The sequence below is a fragment of the Cricetulus griseus genome (genome assembly GCF_003668045.3).
Source record: "Cricetulus griseus strain 17A/GY chromosome 1 unlocalized genomic scaffold, alternate assembly CriGri-PICRH-1.0 chr1_1, whole genome shotgun sequence".
Taxonomy (NCBI): domain Eukaryota; kingdom Metazoa; phylum Chordata; class Mammalia; order Rodentia; family Cricetidae; genus Cricetulus; species Cricetulus griseus.
This window is the reverse complement of record NW_023276807.1, coordinates 107,149,438-107,173,485: the sequence shown is the minus strand read 5'-3', so window position 1 is coordinate 107,173,485 and position 24,048 is coordinate 107,149,438. Positions and strand designations below refer to the sequence as shown.

Sequence of the window (24,048 nt, the reverse complement as noted above, 5' to 3'; positions counted from 1 at the left end):
GCCCCGGACGGAAATGACGGCGCCGGAAGCGGCCGATGAGCTGCCGAGGGGGCGTTGTCGGAATGGTTCCGTGGCGACTGGAGATGTACTGTTGACTCTGAGGGTCTGACGGGGACGAGTAACGAGGAGGCGGCCGGGCGGGAGCGGCCTCCGAGGGTAAGGCGACCCAGGACTCTGGCCTCGCGCGAGCTGCGGGTCTGCGCGGCTGGGTGCGCGCGGGCCTGCTGACAGCGCGGTGTGGCGGGCCCAGCCGAGCACAAAGCTAGACTCCGGCCATGGGAGCCGGGCCTCCTTCCTGCGGTCCGCCCTGCTGCGGTCTGCGCGGCTCTTGGTGCCTGCGTCACCCCAAGATAGGAGAGGCGCGTGTGACCCGTCCTCATAGCTGCGCCTCACCTCATTCACCACGCGGCCATCTGTGCCTTGGTGCCCCATCTGTAGAATGCTATTACTGCAGCGCCTACTCCTGGGGACCTTGTAGGACTATTACATGAGTCGGTGCAGGTCAGGTGCTGAGCCGATAATCTGCAGTTTAATAAGTGCTCACTAAACATTAGCTGTTCTAGCCCGTTAAGACAACATGTGGTATACGATAGTGGTTACTGTGTGTAGCTTAAATAAGTGCGTGAAAGTCAAAACAGGCTATGAACAGTATTGTGAGAAACAGCTCTGGGTTGGGCATTTGTTGGTGACAAGGTTTCCCTCTGTTTATTGTGGCTGCCATAGCAGGGTACAACAGCTGACGTGGTTCCAATGAAAGAGATTTATTTTTTCATAGTTATGGAGGATGGAGGATCATGAACGTGGTGTCATCAAGTCTGCTTGCTGTAGAGTCACATCCTGGCTTATAGGTGGTCACCCTCTTGCTGTAGCCTCACGTGATCTTTCCTCTGTGCCACTGCACCTCTAGCATTTCTGCTTATATCCACATCTCCTTATGTAAGGACATCATTCAGATTGGAACAGGGCTCCTCCTAATGGGCTCTTTTTAACCCACTTGCCTTATTGAAGGTCTGATCTCTACAGGTAACCAAATTCCGAGGTTCTGGAGAATTCAGTGTAATACATACAGAGCCCATTTTGGTGGTATGCACTTGTAATCCTAGCATTGGAGAGGTGGAAATAGGTGGGTCCCTGGGATCAGTGAGCCTCTCATCTCAGTAAGAGACTCTGTCTCAGAAAACAATTGGACAGCTCCTGAGGAACAGTGCCCTAAGGTTGGCTTCTGTCCTCCACATGTATGCACCCATTATACACAAAAATGCACACATATCTGCACATTCATACAGAAAAAGAAATAAAGATAAGCACAATAGTTAACAACTCCTGAGGAACCCCTCTAAGGCTTGATATAAACAGCCCCAGGGAAAACCTCACACAAATCATCTGCTGGTGTAAACTACTTGGCAGAATCACCCTACCACACAGAAGGTCCTTTGCTGTGAGAGCCCCCCTACTCTGGGTTAAAATCCTAGTAAAGTTTCTTTTCTCTTGAGAAGCTCCTCTTCATTCACATCATCCAAGCTTTTTTTTTTTTTTTTTTTTTTTTTTTTTGCTTCTCTTTGCCTTTTTTCCCCCTGGTATTTCCATTGTTTGATGTCTTTCACATTCATCTTTCTACTGTTGTATTCTTGATTTAGATTTTAGCTCCCTGAACTAGAAAGAACTTTATAATCCTCTAGTTCCACGGGTCACTCCATCCCCAAACTACACGCTGAGCACCTATGAAGCCCAAGACACAAGTGTCAGCACTATATTGATCAATGAAACAGATGTGGGCCATGTCTTTACCTCAAAAAGACCTTTGCTTCTTCCAGCTAGGTCACTCCCCCAATAGTCCTTTCTGCTGTGAACTTGTCAGCTAGGTCACTCCCCCAATAGTCCTTTCTGCTGTGAACTTGTCAGTGGATCAATACATAAGGAAAATCATGCCCTCGTGATCCAGCCATCTCACATCTGAATTCTGCTGCACTGAGGACTAAGCCTTAACTCTTGTCATCTTTGGGAAATATATCATACCCAAATTACATCAGGGCTCAGGGACACTGTTAAAGAAACTTTTGAGTTTGGCTTTGTGGGTATGATTTTGCAGTGTTTTCACCTTAAATAATAAATAAAGAAAACCCATGACTTCTTTGATCCTTAGTGTGGGAGGGTCTTTATATCAGGCAGGAAAAAACAATCAGGGTGTGTAAATGGATTTTTCTTTGGGCCACCAGCCCACAAAAAAATGACACAGGAGACTTATTAATTATGAAAGCTTGGCCTTCGCTCTTCTAACTAACACTTATAACTTAAAGTAACCCATTTCTCTTTATTTACATGTTATCATGTGGCTCATGGCTTTTACCTTTCCTCCTCCAAGTCCTGCTTCCTCTGTGTCTGGCTGGCAACCTTCTTCCCTGAGCTCTCTCTGCCTAGAAGTCCCACCTAAACTCTCCCTGCCTAGTTATTGGCCATTCAGCTCTTTATTAAACCAATCAGAAGGTGCTTGGCAAAGACACATCTTCACAGTACACAGAAGGATTATTCCACAACAAGGGTGAGGGAACAATGAAGCTTGGATCAGCCTGATTTTTGTAGCTGATGCGGGGCGAGGACTTCTGGAGTCTGACCCAGATCATTTTAATTTAGCTGTATTTAAGTATAGCACAATTTGGGGGGGGGGGTGTTTCTGATATCAACTCAGTCCCAAATGCACAACAATTTTAAGACATGTCTATGTTGAGATTCTTTTCTTTCTTTTTTGTTTTTTATTTTTTGAGATGAGGTTTCTCTGTGTAACAGCCCTGGCTGGCCTTGAACTCACAGGGATCTGCCTGCCTCTGCCTCTTGAATGCTGGGATTAAAGGCGTGCACCATCACTGACTGGCACATTGAGATTCTTTACAAAGTACATCTGGCTTCTTTCACAAAGATGAGTACTGTTGACTCAGAGATAGTGCCCAAGATTTAGAGTCTAGGAAGAATGACTGAGGTAAACATGATGGTGGGTGTCAGGATTGGCCTGGCCCTAAGATTCATAGAATTCTCCATACAAATGACATCTCTCACAAGGAAGAGTTTTATGTCCTAGAAATAATGCTCAAAGTTTTAAGGAAAAGGGGTCTGGGATAAGTAAAACATATGGAAGATATAGACAGGGCCTGACTCAACAGGTAGCAATGGGTTACCAGGTTGTAAATTACATTTCCCTCACATTCCAGGAAAGCAGCTAACCACCTCATTCCGTTGATGAGGTAAGCTGTGTGTTTAACTTTCTTGGCTTCTCCAGTGCTTAACTGTGTGCACAAGGCCATTTTGTCCTCTACAGTTTAGTGCACTAGATTGCCATTTAGATCCTCAGTGTCTGCCCATTCCTCTCTCACTGTGTTTGGATGCCAGAGGCTGTACCTGGTTCAGCTGCCCCCATGTCTCGCTGTAATTGTTCCATTAACTGTGTACTGCCCTCACTAGAATTGAAGCTTCCAGGACTCCTGGTGTGCTGTACTCACTGTTATTGCCCTAGAACATAGTGCATAGTAGTCATTCAGTAGTTAGGTAGAGAATGACCAGATGTTCTGTGTCCACACAGGAGCTTCTTGTCTCCTTCTCAGAGTCACTTGTCATAAGGCATGAAGTTCATTGTCATCTGCCTTCTGCCTCTCTGGGATGCCATCTACTATTCAGCCATACTCTGAAGCCTGGCAAGTTCCTGCCCTGAAGGTCCCCACATCTGCTGGTCAAAGATCCCAGTAACCTGCACACCCCATTCTCTTGTTTCCTCTGTCTGTGAGAGGCACACCTAAACAGATGTGTTTTGTGACACTGCTTTTCTCTTTGTCTGGTGATGGTAGTTATTTTAACTTGTATCTTACCTCCCCAAATAGGCTCCTGATTTTCTCAAGCTTTGAATTCACTGACCTATGTATAGGTGTGTATTTGTTGCTATAACAAAGTGTCTGATACTAGCAACTTAAAGGATTTATTTTGGCTCATAGTCTGAAGATGCAGTCCATCATGGAGGGAAGGCTTGGTGGCAGGACCGACAAGCGGTTGATCATATTACATCTGCAGCCAAGGAACAGGGATATGCATGCTACTGGTTGGCTGCTTTCTCTCTTTTATTCAGTTTGGGATCCTAGTCTATAGGATGATGTCACCCACCTTTAGGGTGGGTGTTCCCTGCTCATTTACGCCTTTCTGGAAGTGCAGTCAAGCACCAAGACAGGTACATCCCCTACATTCTCAGTCCTATCAAGTTGAATGTCAAGATTAATTATCACAAGTTGTTCAATAAGTATAGGTTTGATCTTAGCTGTTTGGCTTTCTTTCTTTATGCTTGTTTGTGTATTTGCATTATTTTTTTATTTTTAATTTGGCTTAGTCATAGTTGGCATAAAAGAAATGCATACACTCTTATCACAGCTACATTCTAGATTAGCAGACTCAAGCACTTTGGGTTTCACATAGCTAATGGTTTCCATAATGAATGGATCAGTAAGAAGAGACATTTCCATATTACAGAGAGGTAGGCTGAACAACTCTGGGTTAACTGCTGCCAAAACAGTTCAGTGGGTAGGTGTGTGCCTTAAGCTGTAACCTTGAGGCACCATGATGAAAGCCAAGAGCAGTTAGTGCATTTGGGCCCTTTTTGTCCCAATAGTGTCCTTGACAGGTTCTTACCTATGTTCTCTGCTGTAGGTCTCATGGTCTAGTATGGACCCTGTTGCTATTCACAGCTGCCACCTCCTCCAGGAGCTGCGAGAGCAGCGAATCCAAGGCCTGCTTTGTGATTGCATGCTGGTGGTGAGGGGAGTCTGCTTCAAAGCACACAAGAATGTGCTGGCAGCCTTCAGCCAGTATTTCAGGTGAGTACCTCCCACTGTGTCCTCCCTGCCTGCAGAACCTGGCAGGAAAGCACTGTGGCCACATTTCACTTTTCTCAGGGATTTTTCTGTCTTTGTCTTTAGTTTAAACAAAATGAGAATTTATAGGTTTTCTTATTTCTTTAATTACTATCACTTTGTGTTTTGAGTAACCAGACAGGAAAAGAGACTCTTGCTAGAGTATATTGGGGGTCATTGAAAAGATTTAATGTCAGTATTCTCTCTGTATTTCGCTTCCTTTTTGAATAAATGAGTGGAGAATTCTGGCTGTCCCAGCACATGGAGACTTTAGCAAGAGGATGGAGAGTTCCAGGCCAGCTAGGGCCTCATGGGAATGAGAAAGAGAAAGAAGTGAACATGGGAAAAGTGTTCTGTATGCTTTCCCCTCCTTAGGTTCCTCTCTGCTTACTTTCCTCCCTTCCTTCCTAAATTAAAGCAGTTCAGTTTTTATCTCTCATTTGAATGTTGTAAGAAAATCTTTAGTTTCGCTTCACCTTAGCTATCCCTGCCATTATTTTGGCTTATTTGATTTACTTACATATGCTGACTAACACCAAGCAGTTGTGTTCCAGTGTAGATAACCTTCGTACAATTGCCTGTTCTATAGAAATGAGTTCTGGTTAAGCAACTCTCCTCTTTGGTGCACATTTACCTGCTCTGGTCAGCAGTGTTTGGACAATGACCTGCTCTTGCCCTGATAACCCTGCGTCATGGCATTAAGCCGTGGCTCTTGTATGCACTGTTCCACACACTGTAACAACTCTGTTCAGTAAGGTAGAGAGTCCCAGACCCTCGAGCCCTGCTATCCTCGGTTTCTTCTGTCTTCCAGGACAGTTAGCTCTTGCAGGTATGATATGTTGGCTGTTCTGAGCTGGTATAAAAACTGAACACTGTTGGGGAAACAGGTGAGTGTTACCAAAATGTCTGCAGCAGATTAGTGGGACAGTTTACCTGAGTCATCTTACGAAGTTGTGTTCCATACTGTTCCCTCACTTATGAACTCCACCCACACTAGAACAAGGAGCCTGGGCCCCGTGCCTTTTTCTTCATTAAGTCCAGGTGCATGTACTTCTGCTGGTTTATGGATCACTGAGTATCTGCAAAACTGAGTAGCAGAAGGGCATGGTGGCACACCAAGCACTGGAGAAGCAGAGGCAGGTGAATCTTTGTGAGTTCTAGGTCAGCCTTGTCTACGTGACAAGTCCCAGGCCAGCTGAGTCTACATAGTAAGAACCTGTTTCAAAAAACTAAAAACCTAACCAAAACAAAAAATCTTAGCAGCCAAATTATAGGTTACATAGTGAGTATATAACTGAGGGCTGCTTATTATGGCTGTCTTTATCTTTAGAAGATTTGCAGGCACTTAGATATATAAATATTTGTATGTGTGTTTTATGGTGCCAAATGTATCATGTCAGATTAAACATGAAACATTGAAATATGTAATTCATTCCTTCCTTCCTTCCTTCCTACCTTCCTTCCTTCCTTCCTTCCTTTCTTCCTTCGCTACACTCTGTCAGTGTGTAATTGGTGCATGTAGTTAATTATACTTTGAACAGTGTAGATCATGTTCCATAGAGTGCTTGCATGAAGACCTAAATTTGATCCCAGGACCCACACGAAGAATCCAGGCATGGTGGTACATTCTTATAATTCCAGAGCTGGGGAGAAGGAGACAGGTCCTCACTGGGCAGCTAGCACAGCCTTGTTTGCAATCTCTGGGCTAGAGACTCCATTCTCTTAAAACAGAGTGATGGTGCCTGAAGAACAGCATCCAAGGTTGACCTCTGGCCTCTACATATATGTGCACATGTGCGTGTGCGCGCGCACACACACACACACACAAACACATGCACACACACACTTGAACATAGACGCTAACCCCCCCCCAAAAAAGAGCAAAAGTGAAATAATTTTAAAAATAAAACATTAAAAATACTTGTGGCAGCCATGCAGTGGTGGTGCACATCTTTAATCCCACACTTGGGCAGAGGCAGGTGGATCTATGGGTTTGAGCCAGCTTAGACAGGAGTTCCAGGACAGCCAGGACTACATGGAGAAACCCTGTCTCTAAAAACAAAACAAAATTTAAAAAAGAAAAAGAATATTTGTTACAAAAGTTCTAGTGTTCCTAGACATATTTTGAATGTTTATGTATAAACTTTAAAAGAAAATGTTATCAGAATGTAAAAATAGCTAACATGTTCTTTATTTTGTCAGGAGTCTCTTTCAGAACTCTTCAAGTCAGAAGAATGATGTTTTTCACCTGGATGTTAAAAATGTCAGCGGCATAGGTCAGATCCTGGACTTCATGTATACATCGCACCTCGACCTCAACCAGGACAACATTCAGGTGATGCTGGACACAGCACAGTGTCTGCAAGTACAGAATGTTCTGAATCTGTGCCACACGTTTCTGAAGTCAGCCTCTGCAGCACAGATGCCAGGCTTGCCCTGTGCTGGCACCTTCTCCCTGCAGAGTGTGACTCTGGATGGCAGCTGTGCGGTAAGTGAGCACTACCCTCCCCACTCACTGCAGGAGTGCCCTGTGGAAGGCTCACATGCTAAAGTTCCGGCTGAACTGAGTCCTCATGCCCCATCAGCAGGGTTCAGTCGTCCCGCAGAAGAAGTGTCAAAACCAGCCCTGGATGCTGTGGGTGGCAGCTGCCCAGAGCCGCCCTGCAAACAGCCCAACTACTATTACAAACTCAGAACATTGTACAGCAAGCAGTACTACAAGCAAACTGCCTGCCCCAGCCGGGTGCCTGCCACAGAACAGCCACTCACTGTCGGTGCCTCCACAGACATTGCTACAGCAGACTCACAGCCTTCTGTGGAGGGCCGTCCAGGGGTCCTGGAATCTTCTGAGCAATTGCATTCCACCTTCCTGGCTCCACCCCTCAGGAACTCTGGCACCGACTCAGAGGCAGATGCCCTTTGTCAGCCACCTGCCAAGCAGATGAGGCTGAAGAAGGCCATGCACCTGAAGAAACTAAACTTTCTCAAGTCACAGCAATCAGCTGAACGCACTTCGAATCCCGAGTCAGATAATGGGTTAGTCAGGAGGGAGGAATCTGCTGCTAAGGAAGATGAGGGTGGTGAGAAAGCCAGAAGCCCAACTCCTGAAGAAAAGGGGAGGGAAGAACTGGGTCCAGAGAGCAGCCATGAGGTGGAGATTCCAGGAGCCCCAGCCACATGGGAAGACCCATCCCAAGCCCTCCAGTCCCAGAGACAGTATGCATGTGAAATGTGTGGGAAGCCTTTTAAACACCCAAGCAATCTGGAGCTACACAAACGGTCTCATACAGGTACACTGCCCTGAGCCCGCAGGCTTGGAGAAGGAAGCATTGATGCCCCAACCCCCTGCAAGGCCTTGTCTGTAAGACACTTGACTCCTCAGTGGAGTCACTGGTGTCTGTAATGAGGCTTCAGGATGCTAGCTGCCTGTGCTGCACTTGTTGGTGATATGTGCATATGTTTTGTGCAGGGTGTCAGCAGGCTGCTGTAGAGACATGGCTGCCTTTGCTGAGCAGTTCCATCTGTCTCACTCACAGTCACTGCTTTGATGCACTCAGACTTCTAACAGACATGCTGTATTTAGTTGTCTCTAGGGTTTTATGCTTCTTTTCTCAGAGGAGACTGTAGACGGAGAGTGAACTAGAACAATTTGAATCATTCTTAAACTTCTCTCAGAAGTAATTTTAATTTGAAAACTTAGGATTTGGGGAGGCAGGAGGTAAACTCTTAAATAGGAATCAACTTTAACAACTTGAGTTTTTTGCTTGTTTTTGTTTTAGTGGTACAAGGATTCACCTTGCATATGCTAGACAATTGTTCTACCACTGAGCTGTGTCACCCCAGCCCCACTTTCCATCTGATGTTTTCAAATGAAAATTCTTCTACCTTAGACATTGAACTGCCAATGGTTTATTATCTTAATTCATACCATTGCCTTCCCAAAAAGTTTTTATAGGTATTATATAATACACATCACACTGTGTAATACCTATGCCTCACTCTCCCCCTGGTTAACTGTGATAGAATTATTAGTGCATCACAAATTAGTAAGATTTAAGGCATAACAATGAGCTGGGTATAATGGTGTACACCTTTAATCCCAGCACTCAAGAGGCAGAGGCAGGCATATCTATTGTGAATTTGGGGCCAGCCTGGTTTGCATAGTTCTAGGAAAGCCAGAGCTACAGAGTGACACCCTGCCTCCACCCCCCCACCAAAAAAAATAAGACATAGCCATGATCAGTGACACACAGTAGCATGCTTCCAGATTGCCCTGTTTGCATGCTGCCAGATGCCTTCCTTGGCATGCTGTTCTCTTGGCACTTTGGACTTCTGGTTTGCTCAGGTGATTTCTACCTCAGTGCATCAGTGGAGACATCTTCACTATTTGTAAAAAGTCCTTTATAGATGTCAGTGTATTTGAATGCAAAGGCTGTCATTATTTTGTTACTAGTAGTTCAAAATGAGACCAGGTAAAGACAGCCCTTACTCAGTCTTGTTCGAAAACAACATGCCTCACATCATTTTGTTTGCTTAATTTTCTACAGCCTGAGGAATTCTATCAGTTTTATTTTATTTTTCTTTTTTGAACCTTACCTATTAAAGCTTTAAAGGAACAAAATTAAATTGCTAATTCCGGAGAACATCTGTGAGTGACAGACAGAGTTATAGGGCAGAGATACTTCCTCGGACATAGTACTGCATTGAGATAGTAGCAGAGCATGGCCCAGATGCCAGGGATCTGTGGGGCCAGAGCTGTTTCAGAATGGTGCATATGCAACTTCCTCAAGGTGTGCTATGGAAGCTGCCAGTGACCACATGGTGTGTGATGATGTCCTGCTGATAGCCAATGAAACCTGCATTTCTCTGTCTTCAGAATGCCTCCTATTTTATTTCTAAAGTGTGTATGTTGATAGTCACAGCCCATAGGGCCAAAAGATCTGTAGAGCCTCAATTTTAACAGTGAAAAGGGCTTCCAAGACCTATTGGAGAGTGGTTGTTAAAACCTTGGACTCTTATGACCCATAACTTCTCTTCTTTAAAAAAACTCATCTCTCTTGTGGGGGCTTGAACTTAACCATTATCTCTTACCCCGATAATTACAGAAAGAAGGCAAAACACAGGCTTACATGGTGACAATCATCCAGGGCTAAAGACTAGCTTAGTACAAGCCCAGAAAGCTGCAAGCTGTGTTGCCAATGTCACAGGCCCTGTATGTAGAAGAAAAATGTTGTTACTTTTTGTTTGTTTGTTTTCAGTGTTATTTTTAAGAGGGTCTTAATTACCACTTGAATTGGGCAGAGTGGGGCTTCAAAGGCTCATGCCAACTTAAAGTCCACCTTCCGGCAGACCTTCGTCTAGTACAGCTGTGGCTCCAGTCTGTTCTATCCCAGACTGCAATATTTAGTTACTACACTCAGTGGAGAGGACCGCAGGCCACACCTCTCCTCTGTGAAGCCCAGTCTCAGCTATGACAGGGAGGCAGTGCAGAGGTCTGTGTTCCTCAGGCCACCTGTGCCTCACTCTTTGGGCTCCAGTGTCCACAGCTCCCATGGTATGAAGGGACTGTCCACTCTATTAGAAGTCAGAGGTCAAGTAGAGAAAAGTCCCATTTGGTTTTGTGGTGAAGGAAAACTGGGTGGTCTTTTTATTTCACCATGAGTTTGAATTTGGAGAATAGTTTGACTTTTAGATGAAGATATATAGATTTGATTTTATCATCTTTCTGGAGAGTCTCAGGGTGAGGGAAAAGTATTTGGAAGTAGAGATGCCCTGTGCCCCACTTTGGGAATGAAGAATGTCATCAGCCAATGTGGTGGCTCTCTCATGTTATCCCAGCATTCAGGATGGTGAGGCAGGAATTGTTGAGAATTTCCAATCAGCCTGGGCTACAGAAGGAGACTTTGTTCTAAAATAAAACACAGAAGAATGGAATGGCCTGCTTGGAAAGGAAAGACACAGAGGATCAAATATTTTAAACAAAATTAATTGTGCAAATTCTTGAACTGACAACAAATTGTTGTGTTTTGCTTTGTTTTAGGTGAGAAACCTTTTGAATGTAACATTTGTGGGAAACACTTCTCTCAGGTGGGAATACTCTTATTTACTGTTGATAATTGGAAGCCTGAACTCCGTTGCTTATTTTGTTACCAATAAGACTCACTTTTGTCCTTGGAAGAGAGACCTGTGTTGGTAGTTGCAGTTGAAAGACTTTGGGCTGGGTCAGAACACACATTTCCAGTGCATTAGGTCTGCTGATGTCAGTGTGAGCCCTCGAAATGCCTTTTCCTTTTCTCTACTGATGATGGGTCTTGCCCTGATGAAGTTTCCAGCTATCCACACCAAGCTTCCCTGGAGCCGCATTGTATGCTGGGTTAGGTCCAAGACCAATAGTTACTCTCACTGGGACTATAAGCAGGTTATTGAGCAAGAATAGACCAAGCCATTCCTATTCCCTACTTTGACAGCAGCCTTTGAGCTGATCTTTAAGAAGGTCACTTGGGCACGGTAGAGTTGTCTCACTTTTTTTTTTTTTTAAATACTTTATTTAACTTTATTGTATATGTGTTGGTATGAAGATGTCACATCCCCTGAACTGGAGTTACAGACAGTTGTGAGCTGCCATGTGGGTGCTGGGAATTGAACCTACATCCTTTGGAAGAGCAGCCAGTGCTCTTAACTGCTGAGCCATCCCTACAGCCAGAGTTGTCTCACATTTATTGTGCCTTATTGTAGCTAGTATTGTGTTGGGCATGGACTCAAAGGCATTCACAGATGTCCCCTCCACAAGTGTCCAGTATCATAGCCTGGCTCTGAGCAGCTTCTGTTCCCTCTGAAATAGAGTGTCCCTCTGTTCATGGTCATGTTCAGTGTCCCAAGCCTCCAAAGTAGGACTGTGCAGGGGGAACAGCCAGCACTGCTGTCTTACTCAGTGCAGCAGCTCCTTAGTGGTGCTATATGAAATTCTCCTCAGCCAGGAAATGGCTTTGGGCTGGTCCTAGCATAGAGCTGGAGACTGATGTGGCAGGGATTGGGAAAGAAGCCCCATGGTACATGGAAGCAGTGAGTGCCATTTTGTTACACACCCTTCCTGGTTCTAACAGGGTCCTTTGAGAGTGTCAGTTCCATTTTCCCATGCACTGGCACCAGCTAGTGTGTTTAGTTCACTCTTACCTCTCAGTGATTCCGTTCAACTTCTCACGGTTGGCCCAGTCTTCCCAGAGTGATGACTTTGGGACAGCATCATGTTGCAGTATCATCAGGAGCCCCAGCTCTGGACAGGTGTTGAGTGTGTATCCCTCTATCACTATTCTTGGGGAGGTCTTCACTGCCTTTCACCTGGGTACCTGGAGTGCAAAGCTTGGTCTCTGAAGCTTAAGGATTTGGACTTGAACCTGCCTCTGCCAGATTTACTGCCTTGTGACCTTGGATGAGACAGTGTCTTGATCTGTTAAACAGGGATGAAGGAGCACCTGCCCTAGAGACGTGTGCAGGAGTAAGGAGTTGGTGAGACCAGGTTCTTAGGACAGCATGTGCCCTCCCTCATGGCTCTGCACCCCAGTCCTTCTGTGGTCCTCTCCACCACCACCACCTTTGTCAGCCTAACCACCTAGGACTGGGACCAGTGAGATAGCTTAGCAAGTAGGGGTGTTACTGCCAAGCTTGACAAGCTGATTCCAATGCCTGGAGTACCACTGTGGGAGGAAAGAACCAGCTACTTCAAGTTTTCCTCTAGCCTTCACATGTGACTTTTTCATGCTCCTCCCCACCCCCAACACAATAAGTAAAAATTAAGAAAAGTAAAATGTAAAACTGTTCATGACCATAGGTAATAAGTAGTTACCATGCTTCTCTGGGCTTCACTCTCATTCTTGCAATACTATCTTGTGGCACTATTGGGAGGATTTAGTTTCTTTCATGTGTGGTATCTGAGTTCCTCTTCCTGCTCAGAGCCCTTCTATGACACCACTTGATAACTAGAATACAACTGCACACTCGGTATCTCTGTCAGCCTCCCTACCCTTACCTACCCAGCACTGCTGCTATGCCACCCCTCAGACATGCCCAGTTTCTGCTTTGAGTGAGTCTCTGTTATCTTTTTGAACAGTGATTTTGATGTGCAGCCAAGCTTACGAACCATGCTTTAACCTTGATCTTTGCCCTCCCTCTGAATTGTACGCAGGGGGCTGTCTGGAATGCCCTTCTGGGTTGGTGTAAACTTTGGTTAGGTTTTATGAATGCAGCATTGTCTGTAGCTGTGGTTTTCAGATGGATCATGCTGTTTTATTTTCATAGCAAAGTAATGAAGTTATTTTGAAAAAGGACTGTTTTAAAAGCCTGATTAAGCAAGAGTTGCATGTTGCTGAGCTGTCCTTAGCCCTCCTGCATGCTGGGATGGGACAGCCACAAGTAAGGCTCTGAGGATCCTGTTCTTCAGAGGGAGAAAAAACTGTGTGGATGGTCAAGGACAAGGAGAATTGGGACATGCTATGCAGAATACATACAGGAACAATGCAGACAGAGAAGAGAGCAGTCATGGCCACCTGACAGGCATGGCATTTGGAGCAAGCTAAGGGCAGCACTTCACTGTCCTTGGATGAGCCTTGGAGACAGCTAGGACTGGTGCTGTTGCATAGGGATACCCAGAAGATGACACTCTACCCCCCATTTCTGCTATACATTCATCTGGGAAGGACTGGAGTGAACAGTGGCACTCACAGTGGATTGGGATGCCCCTCCCGGTCTGCTAGAGTATGCTGTATGTGAAATTCCTAAGGACCTTTTCTTTGGAGAATTTGAAAGTTTGAAAACATTTACCAGTAAGAATCCGTGATTCTCCGTCCCCCCCCCCCCCAAAAAAAAAAAAGAATCTCTGATCCTGTTACCTAAGGATTGCCTGTCTAGAAGGATTAGTCTGTCCACAGTTTTGACCACAGCTTTACTAATGAAGTGGCTGGCACTGTGGCACATCAGCCATCATCTCTTGGCTTGTGGTGGTGATGCACTCAGCTGTTCATAGCATGTTATTCTCTTTAGAGTATGACCACCTTGTATACTGTGCTTCTTGTGTGGTGCATAAGGACACCAGTACATCCAAGGCAGTGAGGAAAAGGGAAAGCAGCTGAGTCAGCTGTCTTTGGAGAAGAGCAGAGCTGTTTTTTCTCCCCAGGGAGGCAGGAAGAGAGGCTCTGATCAGCTGGTATCATATTCTGAGAGGCAGAGGGTAGTCTTGGGTGAGAGACCATGTTTTCTTTTTTTTAAGATTTATTTTCTATGTATAGTGTTATTGGATCTCATTATAGATAGTTTTAAGCCACCATGTGGTTGCTGGGAATTGAACTCAGGTCCTCTGGTAGAACAGCCAGTGCTCTTAACCTCTGAGCCATCTCTCCAGTCCAGAGACCATATTTTCTGACAGTGTTGTCTAGATGGGGCTGGCATCCTGTGTGCATGCAGTACACCAAGGAAGCCCTCTGGGGAAGTTCAGAGGCAAGGTGCTGGGTGCTGGACTGACTCCAAAGCAACCACACACCTCATTCTTGGTGAAAGTGCAAGAAGCAGGGACACCTTGACCATGTCCTGAAGTTCTAATCTGGGGTCCAGGTGATTCCCAGGCTTCAGTGGATCTAGTCACATCATTTCATAACATTAACAGGGAAGTGTATGTTTGTCCTTAGTGTCTTTTTAATTTTACTACTAGGTGAAATCCTAAAGACTTGGAAGTCAACTAGATGACAAATGTCTGCGTTGCTTTCTGTCTGAGCTTGCGAGGTCTTCCCTCATTCTTACTCATCTACAGGAAAGGTTTCTTTATGGGTGAATGCTGAGGTTTGAGTCCACATCAGAAAGTTTATTATAAGATCCATTCAACTCAGATGGTACTTTTAAAAATACTTAATATTAATGCATTTATTTACTGGGGGCACTTGTACTACAGTGTGTGTATGGAGGTCAGAAGACACCTCTTGGGAGTCATTTCTCATTCCACCATGAATGTGGGTCCTGGGGATTGAATTAAGTACATTAGACTTGGAGGCAAGTGCCTTTACCTACTGAGCCACCTCATAGGCCCAAGTATTACTTCTTTTTTCTGGTGGGATTTTTCTCTTAAATACTCTGTCTTAAAAGTAATTAGAAACAAGATTCTTTTATGCATTTTTAGCAGAGTTTTATTAGCATAGGTCTTGAAGTCAACAGATAAACCTGAATTGGATCAAGTGTGGTGGCTCATGCCTTTAATCCCAGCACTCAGAAGGTAGAGGCAGGCAGTTCTCTGTGAGGTCAAGGCCAGCGTGGTCTACACAGTAAATTCCAGTCTAGCCAGGGCTACATAGTGAAACCAGGTGTCAGGAAACCAACAACAACATCAAAACCCAGGTGAATTAGCTGTGCCAGTCTTGTGACCCAAGGCCTGTCAGGGATCCGGCTGACTGCTCTGTAAAAGGCAATACAGCTCTATAAGCCTTGAGTTAAGCATGTTGTGCAACCTCGGAGCTTATCACTGCTTGGCACAGTTTCTGCAAACACAACTGCAGATACTTTTTAAGATGCCTGTGTATTTCAGATACCAGTAACACTCATGGCTATAGTCTACTAAAAATAAAAAGTGTGGATTGATACCTAAAAAACAGAGCCAGGACTCCTGGATCATCTGTACAAATTACCTACATGCACTACAGTTTGGTTGTTGGAATTTTTTTTGCGTAAAACATTCCATCTGTTCTATTTTATCTGTGTTTGTACAGTTTGTCATCCCCCATGTGTATTATGTATTTTCATGTGATATGGTAAAGACACATTGAGATTTTTTTGCTGTCTTTTGTTGTTTGTCTTATTTTGGCTTATTGAGACAGTCTCCCCATATGTAGTCCTGGCTGTCCTGGGACTGGCTAGTATCCCTGGCTCACCTCAAACTTTGTAGTCTTCCCACCTAAGCCTCCTGAGTCCTGGTATTCAGGCCTGTGCTACCATATTCATCAACTACTGCTTGTCACACTGTGCATCGGAAGCTCTGGGTTATATTTGCTTTGAAATAAGTAACACCACTGGGAGAAGGGCATCCTTGCTCTAAGTGGCTCAGTCTGTTTTGTTAGAATGCATATTTTCTGTATCTCAAATGCTTCAGAGGGCTCCCCCTGGCAGTAGAGCAGGTGGTACTGTTCAGATTGTTGTGTTGGTGTATAACATTGGTTTTTCTAAAATTTAGATGTTGCTGACTAAAACAATTAGTATTTGAAATCCACCTCTCTAAGGACTGATATCCCAGGTGGCAGAATGGCTATCATATTGACTATTCAAGACATGTCAGTTTCTTGTGGTTTGCAAAAGCAGAGAAGACTTCCACCCCACAAGTCCAGTACTAACCAGCCCAATTATGGCCCTGGGCAGCTGTTCTGGTCCCCAGATCCCAGTTTTCCAGCTAGAAAACAGAATGCCAATTGTCAGTGGTTATAAAAGCCTAGTTAGAATTTCAGCATGTGGATTTTGCTGTTGACATTTTCTGTGGTCGTGTTATTAATAGTCACTGTAATGCAGGGTGTTTACCAACATTCTGCCAAAATCCCTCTGGTTATCGAAAGTCCCAGTTTTCTCCCAGCTGTGTTTATCCCAGTCTTGAATGTAGTGTCTAACTGAGGCTTCCCCGGATCCAATTCCACAGGCAGTGTCTTTTTGTATTTGTGGGCTTTGCCGCACAGATGGACTATAACCAAAACTGTCTCCGCCGTATTTTGCTTATGGCAGCTTGCAGACGTAACAAGTGTGTTTATCAGCTCGCTGTTGCTTATTCTGCCATCTGGCTCTGTTGTGCACTGCATTATGGCCCATAGGCAACTTTGTCACTGTGGGCTTGTTTGGTAGGAGCTGTTCAGGTAGAGTGAAGGAAGGCCAAATTTGGGACATTTCCAGGTGGCATTAGCAACATGGGAAGCATATGCAGCATTGCTTTCACTGTATTAGGTAATTTTCTGATTTCATACTGATGAGTATGAAAGTCTATGGAAGTCTATGTGCAACACCCTGCTAGCTTCACAAACTAGGGATGCAAAGCCTGCTGTGCTGCTATGGTTCTCCTGAGATGCACTCTTGCACAGAGGTAAAAGTGAAAAGCTGGCCAGGCAGAGTCAACCTTACTGCCAAAGGACACACTTTCTGGAAACATCTTTTGCTTCTTTTGAACAAATTCATTTGTTTTAGAAAGAAGTCTTGAGCACTGAAATAAGCCCCACAAGTGCTTAATTCTTCATATGACCCTGAGTGTGGGTGCTCCAAATTAACTATATCAAGGTCTGCTTAAAATTAGGCCTGGGAACCCAAATTCCTCCCTTGGGTAGCCTGCCCTTTTATAAGGGAGGCACCACAAGAGTGGACATCAGTGTGATGCCTCAGCTGGGGTTCCTTGTGCAGTCGATGGTTGCCCTTGACTTTGTACACAGCTTCCTGTCTGCCCTGTACTGGAAGTGTGGTAGGATCAGCTAAATCTGTCAGTTCCCCTTTGAGCTTCTATAACTTTGGTCCTTCATGATTGATGTGTTTCTTGTCCTCTTGTAGGCAGGCAACCTTCAGACTCACTTACGCCGGCACTCTGGGGAGAAGCCGTACATCTGTGAAATCTGTGGAAAGAGGTCAGTATTGGGCTTGAGGTGCCACGTATGAGGAACTGTGAAGTGGTCCAGGTGACTTTGACCAGTATCATGTCACTGGCCACCAAGGCTCACACAGCCATGAGAGAGTACAAGTGTATTCACTCCCGACACATGAGAGAATAAGAAGAAAGGTTCATGGAGAGCAAGAAAATCTAGGCTGGGGCCCAGGAAGGAAAGTGGCTTTACAGGAAAACAGATTAGTTTATGCTAAAATGTTCATCCTAAAAATGTCCCCAAGGAGGAGACTGTCTAGTCAGGGGAAACAGTGCCTGCAGTCTGAGTGACTAGACATCCAGAGATAAGGCAACAGAGGGCACCTAAGCTGTGATATCAAACTAGACTGTTGGCTTCAGGACAGATGACCCTCAGCCTTGGCAGGTGAGTTTTGACCTGAAAGCTGAGTGTTGGCATGGCAGCAGAGAATCAGCTTCTTTTGGTGGGTTGACACCTGTGCAGTGATTCCTTCATAGGGTGAGGAGCTTGTCCGTCCCTTCCTGTGTGCCTAGGCTACAGCCTCAGTCCTCCATCCCCTTGTTTGGTAATAGTTCGGGAGCTTCTCACTCCACCATCCTGCCACTGTGCTAGAACTGCAGGCCTCCACCAGAAGCCTCACAAGCCGCAGGCATCCACATTGCTCCATGTCTGGATTCCATCATTTAGTTTCTCATTTATCCAGCATCCGTTACTCACACCATCTGCTCAGTGCTGTGAGGGGGACATAAACATCAGTAGCCCAGATTCTCTGCCCTTCACAAGTCCTCCTTGCAATGTCTGGAAGGTTAAAGAAGGACGCAGGATCATTCAGAAGTCAGAGTTCTCCAGCACATTCCATAACACATTCTATGAGCATAGCAGAAGGAGAATCAACCCTCAAGTGAGTTTTGGGAACAAGTCTGCCTGTGCATTGGGACATGGAACAAAGCAAAGGCTGCCATGCTGACTATGGCTCCCTTCTGTTGCAACTACCTGAACATAAAGCCAGTTCTAGGTGGTAATCTCTGGTCATGGAAGGTGCCCAGCAGCACAGACAGAACTGCCTCACATGCTGTCACTTTCCATGGACTCCTGAGTACATTTTGCAGTGTTAAAAGTTAGGATCTTGGGAATTCCATGTAAGATCTTTTTTGTACCTCACTTTCCTTGGAACAACCCACCAGTCAACCCTGGGGTGGGGGGTGGGGCAGTCGGGAAAGAGTGTAGATCTCTACATCATGGATGAGAGGTACTTGTTGCTTGCCCAAGTTCATGAGCATTTCTGCACTCACTGTTTTCCATCCAGAAGGTGGAGTAAAAAAAAAAGGCCTCCTGGTGTGTGGAGATACTTACGGAAGGTACCAATTGTCAGACACCCAACATGTCCTGGGTTTTGAGTAGTTGCTTTGTGAACACTGGTTCCTTCTTCATCCCCATCTCTGTCCCTTAGCCTTAGGATGGATGTGGATGGGTCTCCAGTGTGGGCTAGAGGTGAGCAAAATCCTTTTCTAGGATAGGTGAAGGAGGACCAAACTGTCCCTGGCTCCTGGAACCAGGAGTCAGTGTTGTATTTCACACTAGATTGAGCAGAGCTGGCTTCATTGCCAAGACCATGCAGAGCTCACCCTCTGCTCTCCAGTGTGAGCCTTGAGCTGGCACACCACATGGAGTGTTTCCTACAAGCGCAATAATCTCGCAGGTGTTAACACCACAGGGCTTCACGTTCTCTGAACTGTGAGACATGCCAGTGAGATGGCTCAGAAAGTAAAGGCACTTGCAGCCAAGCCTGGTGACCTGAGTTATTTCCTGAGAGCCATATGGTAAAAGAACTACCTCCCCCAAGTTGTCTCTGACCTCCACATGTATGCTGCAATGTACTACATGCACTAAATAAATGTAATTTTTTTAAGGTTAAGAGAAAATGAATCATAAGATTCTATCTTACTCTGGCCTTGTGCTGTTGGAAATGGAAAGAGTGTGTTGAAGCAATCAGGAAAGGTCTTAAAACAACCTAACTCTATTTAAAACAGGTGGAGTAGCCTGTGTCCTCTGAATGGCCCCAGTTGTCAGGGCCACTGGCACCCAGTGGAAAGTTCTGTGGCAGCATTTGAAGGCACCAGTCTCCTAATAGGACTTTGCTCTTCTTTGCAGGTTTGCAGCCTCTGGTGATGTCCAGCGCCACATCATCATTCACTCTGGAGAGAAGCCACACTTGTGTGACACATGCGGCCGAGGTATTGTTGAATGGTCAACTCCCTGTGTTTCCAGGGTCACTGCTCCAGGTTTCTGTCTGTCAGCCTAACCCCTGCTGTGGTCTGTCTAGGGTTCAGCAATTTCAGCAATTTGAAGGAGCACAAAAAGACACACACAGCTGATAAGGTGTTCACTTGTGATGAGTGTGGGAAGTCCTTCAACATGCAGAGGAAGCTGGTGAAGCACCGTGTGAGGCACACGGGCGAGCGGCCCTACAGCTGCCCTGCCTGTGGTGAGTTTGATGCTGGCCAGCTGGCAAGCTAACCTCATCCTATTTGAGGCGGAGTTGCCCACCCTGCTGTTGGCTGCCATGAGTCATTATTTTCTCATAGAGTGAGTGAAAGTCGCAGTTCCTTTGCCTCCTCACAGGAATAATGCCACATACCGACCACTGCATCTTTGAGGTAATCAGGAACTGACCCTAATGCTCCAGATACAAAGCAGCTCAAAGCCCCATCACCGAGAGCTGGCAGTCCTGATGGGAAGGGGTGGCATGCCGAATCGCATGCTTCTTGGAGTCACAGATTAGAAAACAGAGGGCCTGCCCAGGCCTCATCGAGGGCATTGTGGAAAGTGGAGCTCTCCATCTCAGATGCCTTGGTGTACAGATGAAGACCAAGAGGTTGACATCTGTAGCTTGTGACCACTACATGAAATCAAGAGTCATGCAACTGAGGATTACATGTGTCCATGTACCCATTATATGCATTGGCTTGATAGTGCTGATGGAGCTGTCCAGAGCACATTAGGAGGTGCTTGGAGCACACCTGGATTCGGTTCTGCTCAGGGCATCTGACAGCACAGAACTTTGGGAATGCAGCCAGGATTTCATTCCCTTCTCTATTTTGACAGATCTAGTGAACTCCATACTGTCCTGCTAACTGTGAAGTCTGGTTTCACTCCTCTTCATAGTAACTCCATATGACTAAAGTTTATATATACTTAGGGATCCTACAGATGGTGCCAACCTCCCAGTATTCCAGGTGAGAGTCATGATAGTGGTACAATAAAAGGCAAAGCATCTTCATTATGGCCAGAGATGGTAGGGAACAGAAAGCAGCTAGGGCACACAGTAGTAGAGGAAGAGCCAGGAAACTGCCAAGCCATAGACTGCCACAAACATGTTACCAAGACAACACATAAAAGATGTGAAGATGCCTGACTATGTTAATGTGAAAACTCTGAACCTGTGGCAAAACCTGGTGGGTCACAGGTAGTGAGCTGTTAGTGGGTGCTCCTTCAGGCTTTATATGGAAGTCAGCTTACCTGCTTGGAGATTCCTATCTAGTTTATTGCTCAAAAGCATTCTTTATTGCATCCCCACATGCACTTGTTGCTTAATAAGGCCTATCTAGCTGAGAAATCAAAGACAGTAAAGTGAGAAATTCTCGGTATGCCCAGTGTGTGTGTGTGTGTGTGGGGGGGGGGTGCTTCCCTTGAGGGAGTTCTTAACACATCAGGGCCTTTGCAGTTACCTACTGAGTTCCCGCTTCTCACAAGGAACCAGGCTGAAGGACAGGTATGTGCACATCTTTGGTACAAACTGACTGCACAGGCATCAGAAAAGGGGTGTTCCTAGGTCCTAGGCTGGCCAAATAGCATCATCGTTTGGGGAGTATTAAGGGACACTGCAGACTCAGATGACAGCAACATTGCACAGAAGTAACACTGCTGAGGAGAGCTATATATTTCAGCCAATGTGGGAGTGATCATTGGCTAGCACTGAGACCCCAGAGGACTTGTGACGAGTCTCAAACTACAAGGGCCATCGGAAAGGGACCTCATCCAAAGTGAAGGTGCCAGGGCCCACCCTTTGATCAGTTGTCCAGAAGGAAGGGACCCTTCCACTTCTAAAATACCCCTTTCTCTCTTCAGGGAAGAGCTTTGGAGGCTCGGGAGACCTGCGCAGGCACGTCCGCACTCACACTGGGGAAAAGCCTTATAGCTGTGAGATCTGCAGCAAGTGCTTCACACGCTCTGCAGTGCTGCGGCGGCACAAGAAGATGCATGGCAGAGCTGATGCCAGGAGCCCAGCTGTGCTGGATGAGCTGAGCCAGACCATCGAGACCTCTGACCTGGATAGGTCTCAGAGCTCTGACTCCTTCTCCCAGGATGTGTCTGTCACACTGCCTGTGTCTGTCAAGCTCCCAGTGCACCCAGTGGAAAGTTCTGTGGCAGCATTTGAAGGTCACTGTACTGGCTCCTACTGTAAACTACGCTCCATGTTCCACCCTCCTAGCATGAGTGACCAGGACAAACTGGGCCTGGATCCTGCTAAGCTGACCAAGCCCCAGGAGCTGCAGAGCCAGCCACATACCTATGCTTACTCAGATGCGGACACCTCAGCAGCTGCTGAGCAGTCACAGGCTGATGGCATGGCTGTGACCCGTTCTTCCTTGGCCACCCTGGACAACCACTGCCCAGAGCCACTGGGCAGCCGGGCACCTTCGGTGACGTACAGAAACTCTGAGGGACAGTTTTTCTCTAGTATGACTCTCTGGGGGCTGGCAATGAAGACCCTGCAGAATGAACATGAGCTAGAGCAGTGATGTGCCATCTCATAACACTGAGGAAGCACCCTGCCTGCCCAGGCGGCTCCCCTCCAGCTCTGGAGAATGGGTAAATGATTACCCTATCAGAGGTTGCTGGAGCTCAAACCATTGGCCCAGGAGTTGGGAGAAATGCCTGCTTGTTCCCTGCTGGCCCCAGGGAGGCAGATAGAGTGGGGCAGTCTCCACAGCAGCCTAGGCCCTAGAGTTTGAAAACATCTGATGTACATGAGTGTGGCAATGTACCTCGCATCAGCCACTGTACATTTTGCTCCTGTTAAATGTCGTATGTATACATAAAAATATAGATTTTATTTTTACATTTTTATAAGAGAAATTTTTAGCATCTTCTATTTTTAAATATTTATATAGATTCTATTTGTATATGGAACTTGTAATATAATTTGAATAAATGAGCTTGCTTTTCTATATAATGTTTTATATTTTGTAATTTTTCCCAGGACTTTATTTTTTTAATGTAGGGTCTTACGTGTAGCCCTAACTAACCTCATACTGTCTAAGTAGACCAGACTGACCTTGAACTCGCAGAGATCCACCTGTGTCTGCCTCTCAAGTGCTGGAATTAAAGATATGTGCCATGATGCCCAGTTCTGAAGCATTTTTATTAATCTAAAGATCTTAGTACTATAAAAATATGCATCAATGCAGAAGATCCTGGGTTTGAGCCTCAGCACCACCCAGAAACAAAATAAATATCACTGACTTGGCTGTATAAGTCAGTGGCTTAATTTAAGGCTTAAATATTAAGCCCTAAGTCACCAGCTTAGTGTGGGGGCCTTAGAGTCCTCTGAACATCCCAACTCCTGGCAGCCACTTCTGGGTAAATCTTAGCCAACTCTTGGCCACCCAGAACCTTCTCTTGACTTGCTTTGGAGTGAAATGAGCCCTTTATGGGCCTGTAGTTGTCTAGACCCCACTTGGAAGTCCCCGTCAGCTTCCATCATTAATGGAGTTCCTTAGCCCTGAGTTTACTCAGTCGCTCAGGCCTGAGGGCCTCTATGATGGTTTGATATGTCCATGGTACTGTCTCTGGGATGTCAAGGCAAACATGGGAATGGCTGCCTTGGAGCACACTGTGGGTTACCTATTGGAGTCTTTAAGAGCACCCTCTAGCAACTCTAACTCAGAAAAGCAGTCAGCTGACAAGAGAACCTGGGAGGGACAGGAGGATTCTACAGCAAATAGCCAGACCCAGAGAACTGTCAACTGTGAGTGATATCAGGTTCCCCTCCCAGTTTCCTAGCATCTCACTGCACTATGGTCCCCCAAGGGTGGTACAGCAGACAGAACCAGAGCTTCATGAGGGTTGAGCATCCTGTCCACAGGCGTGCCTAAGTGTGGGTGCCTTGAATAACGTGTGCCTGGGTTGGACTTGGATGGCAAGTGTGGTTGCTGGTGAATGTTAGCCCTTTACTTCCTTTCCTATCCTCCCATACTGCCTTGACAGCTTCTCGTTCCAGTAGCTCTTCACCTCTGCGAGTCATATTGTCCCTTGATCCCTCATCTCATCCTTACAGATCCTTCTTAGCCAGGCTACATGCCATAGTCCTCATGTCACAACTCCCCCACCAGCTCATCCATCACACTGGCGGGACAATCCATTTCTGCCCTCTGTGTACCTGGATGGTGAGAACTGGTCCTTTGGTTTCTAGATGACACTTCCACTGAGCCCTCACCCATCTCATAGCCATCATGTGCTGTCCTTCTATCTCCTTCAGCTTCTTG

The 24,048-nt window shown here is 45.9% G+C and overlaps 1 protein-coding gene across 1 annotated transcript; it reads left to right on the top strand.

The window, feature by feature from the left end:
- The first annotated feature begins 22 nt into the window (after positions 1-22).
- Zbtb49 (zinc finger and BTB domain containing 49) lies at positions 23-22,905 on the top strand. The gene is made up of 8 exons (XM_027387038.2): positions 23-156; positions 4,681-4,847; positions 7,086-8,173; positions 10,924-10,970; positions 17,433-17,506; positions 19,652-19,734; positions 19,824-19,985; positions 21,629-22,905. Exons 2-8 carry the CDS (start codon positions 4,696-4,698, stop codon positions 22,300-22,302), a joined length of 2,280 nt encoding a protein of 759 aa, XP_027242839.1. The 5' UTR covers positions 23-156; positions 4,681-4,695; the 3' UTR covers positions 22,303-22,905.
- Positions 22,906-24,048: the final 1,143 nt, after the last annotated feature.

What these genes read in the sequence shown, in the direction of transcription:
- Zbtb49 (XM_027387038.2), top strand. Translation starts at nt 4,696, where the DNA reads ATGGACCCTGTTGCTATTCACAGCTGCCACCTCCTCCAGGAGCTGCGA. An exon ending in GCCTTCAGCCAGTATTTCAG is followed by an intron (nt 4,848 to 7,085) that starts GTGAGTACCTCC and finishes TTATTTTGTCAG; the next exon opens with GAGTCTCTTTCAGAACTCTT. An exon ending in GTGGGAAACACTTCTCTCAG is followed by an intron (nt 10,971 to 17,432) that starts GTGGGAATACTC and finishes GTCCTCTTGTAG; the next exon opens with GCAGGCAACCTTCAGACTCA.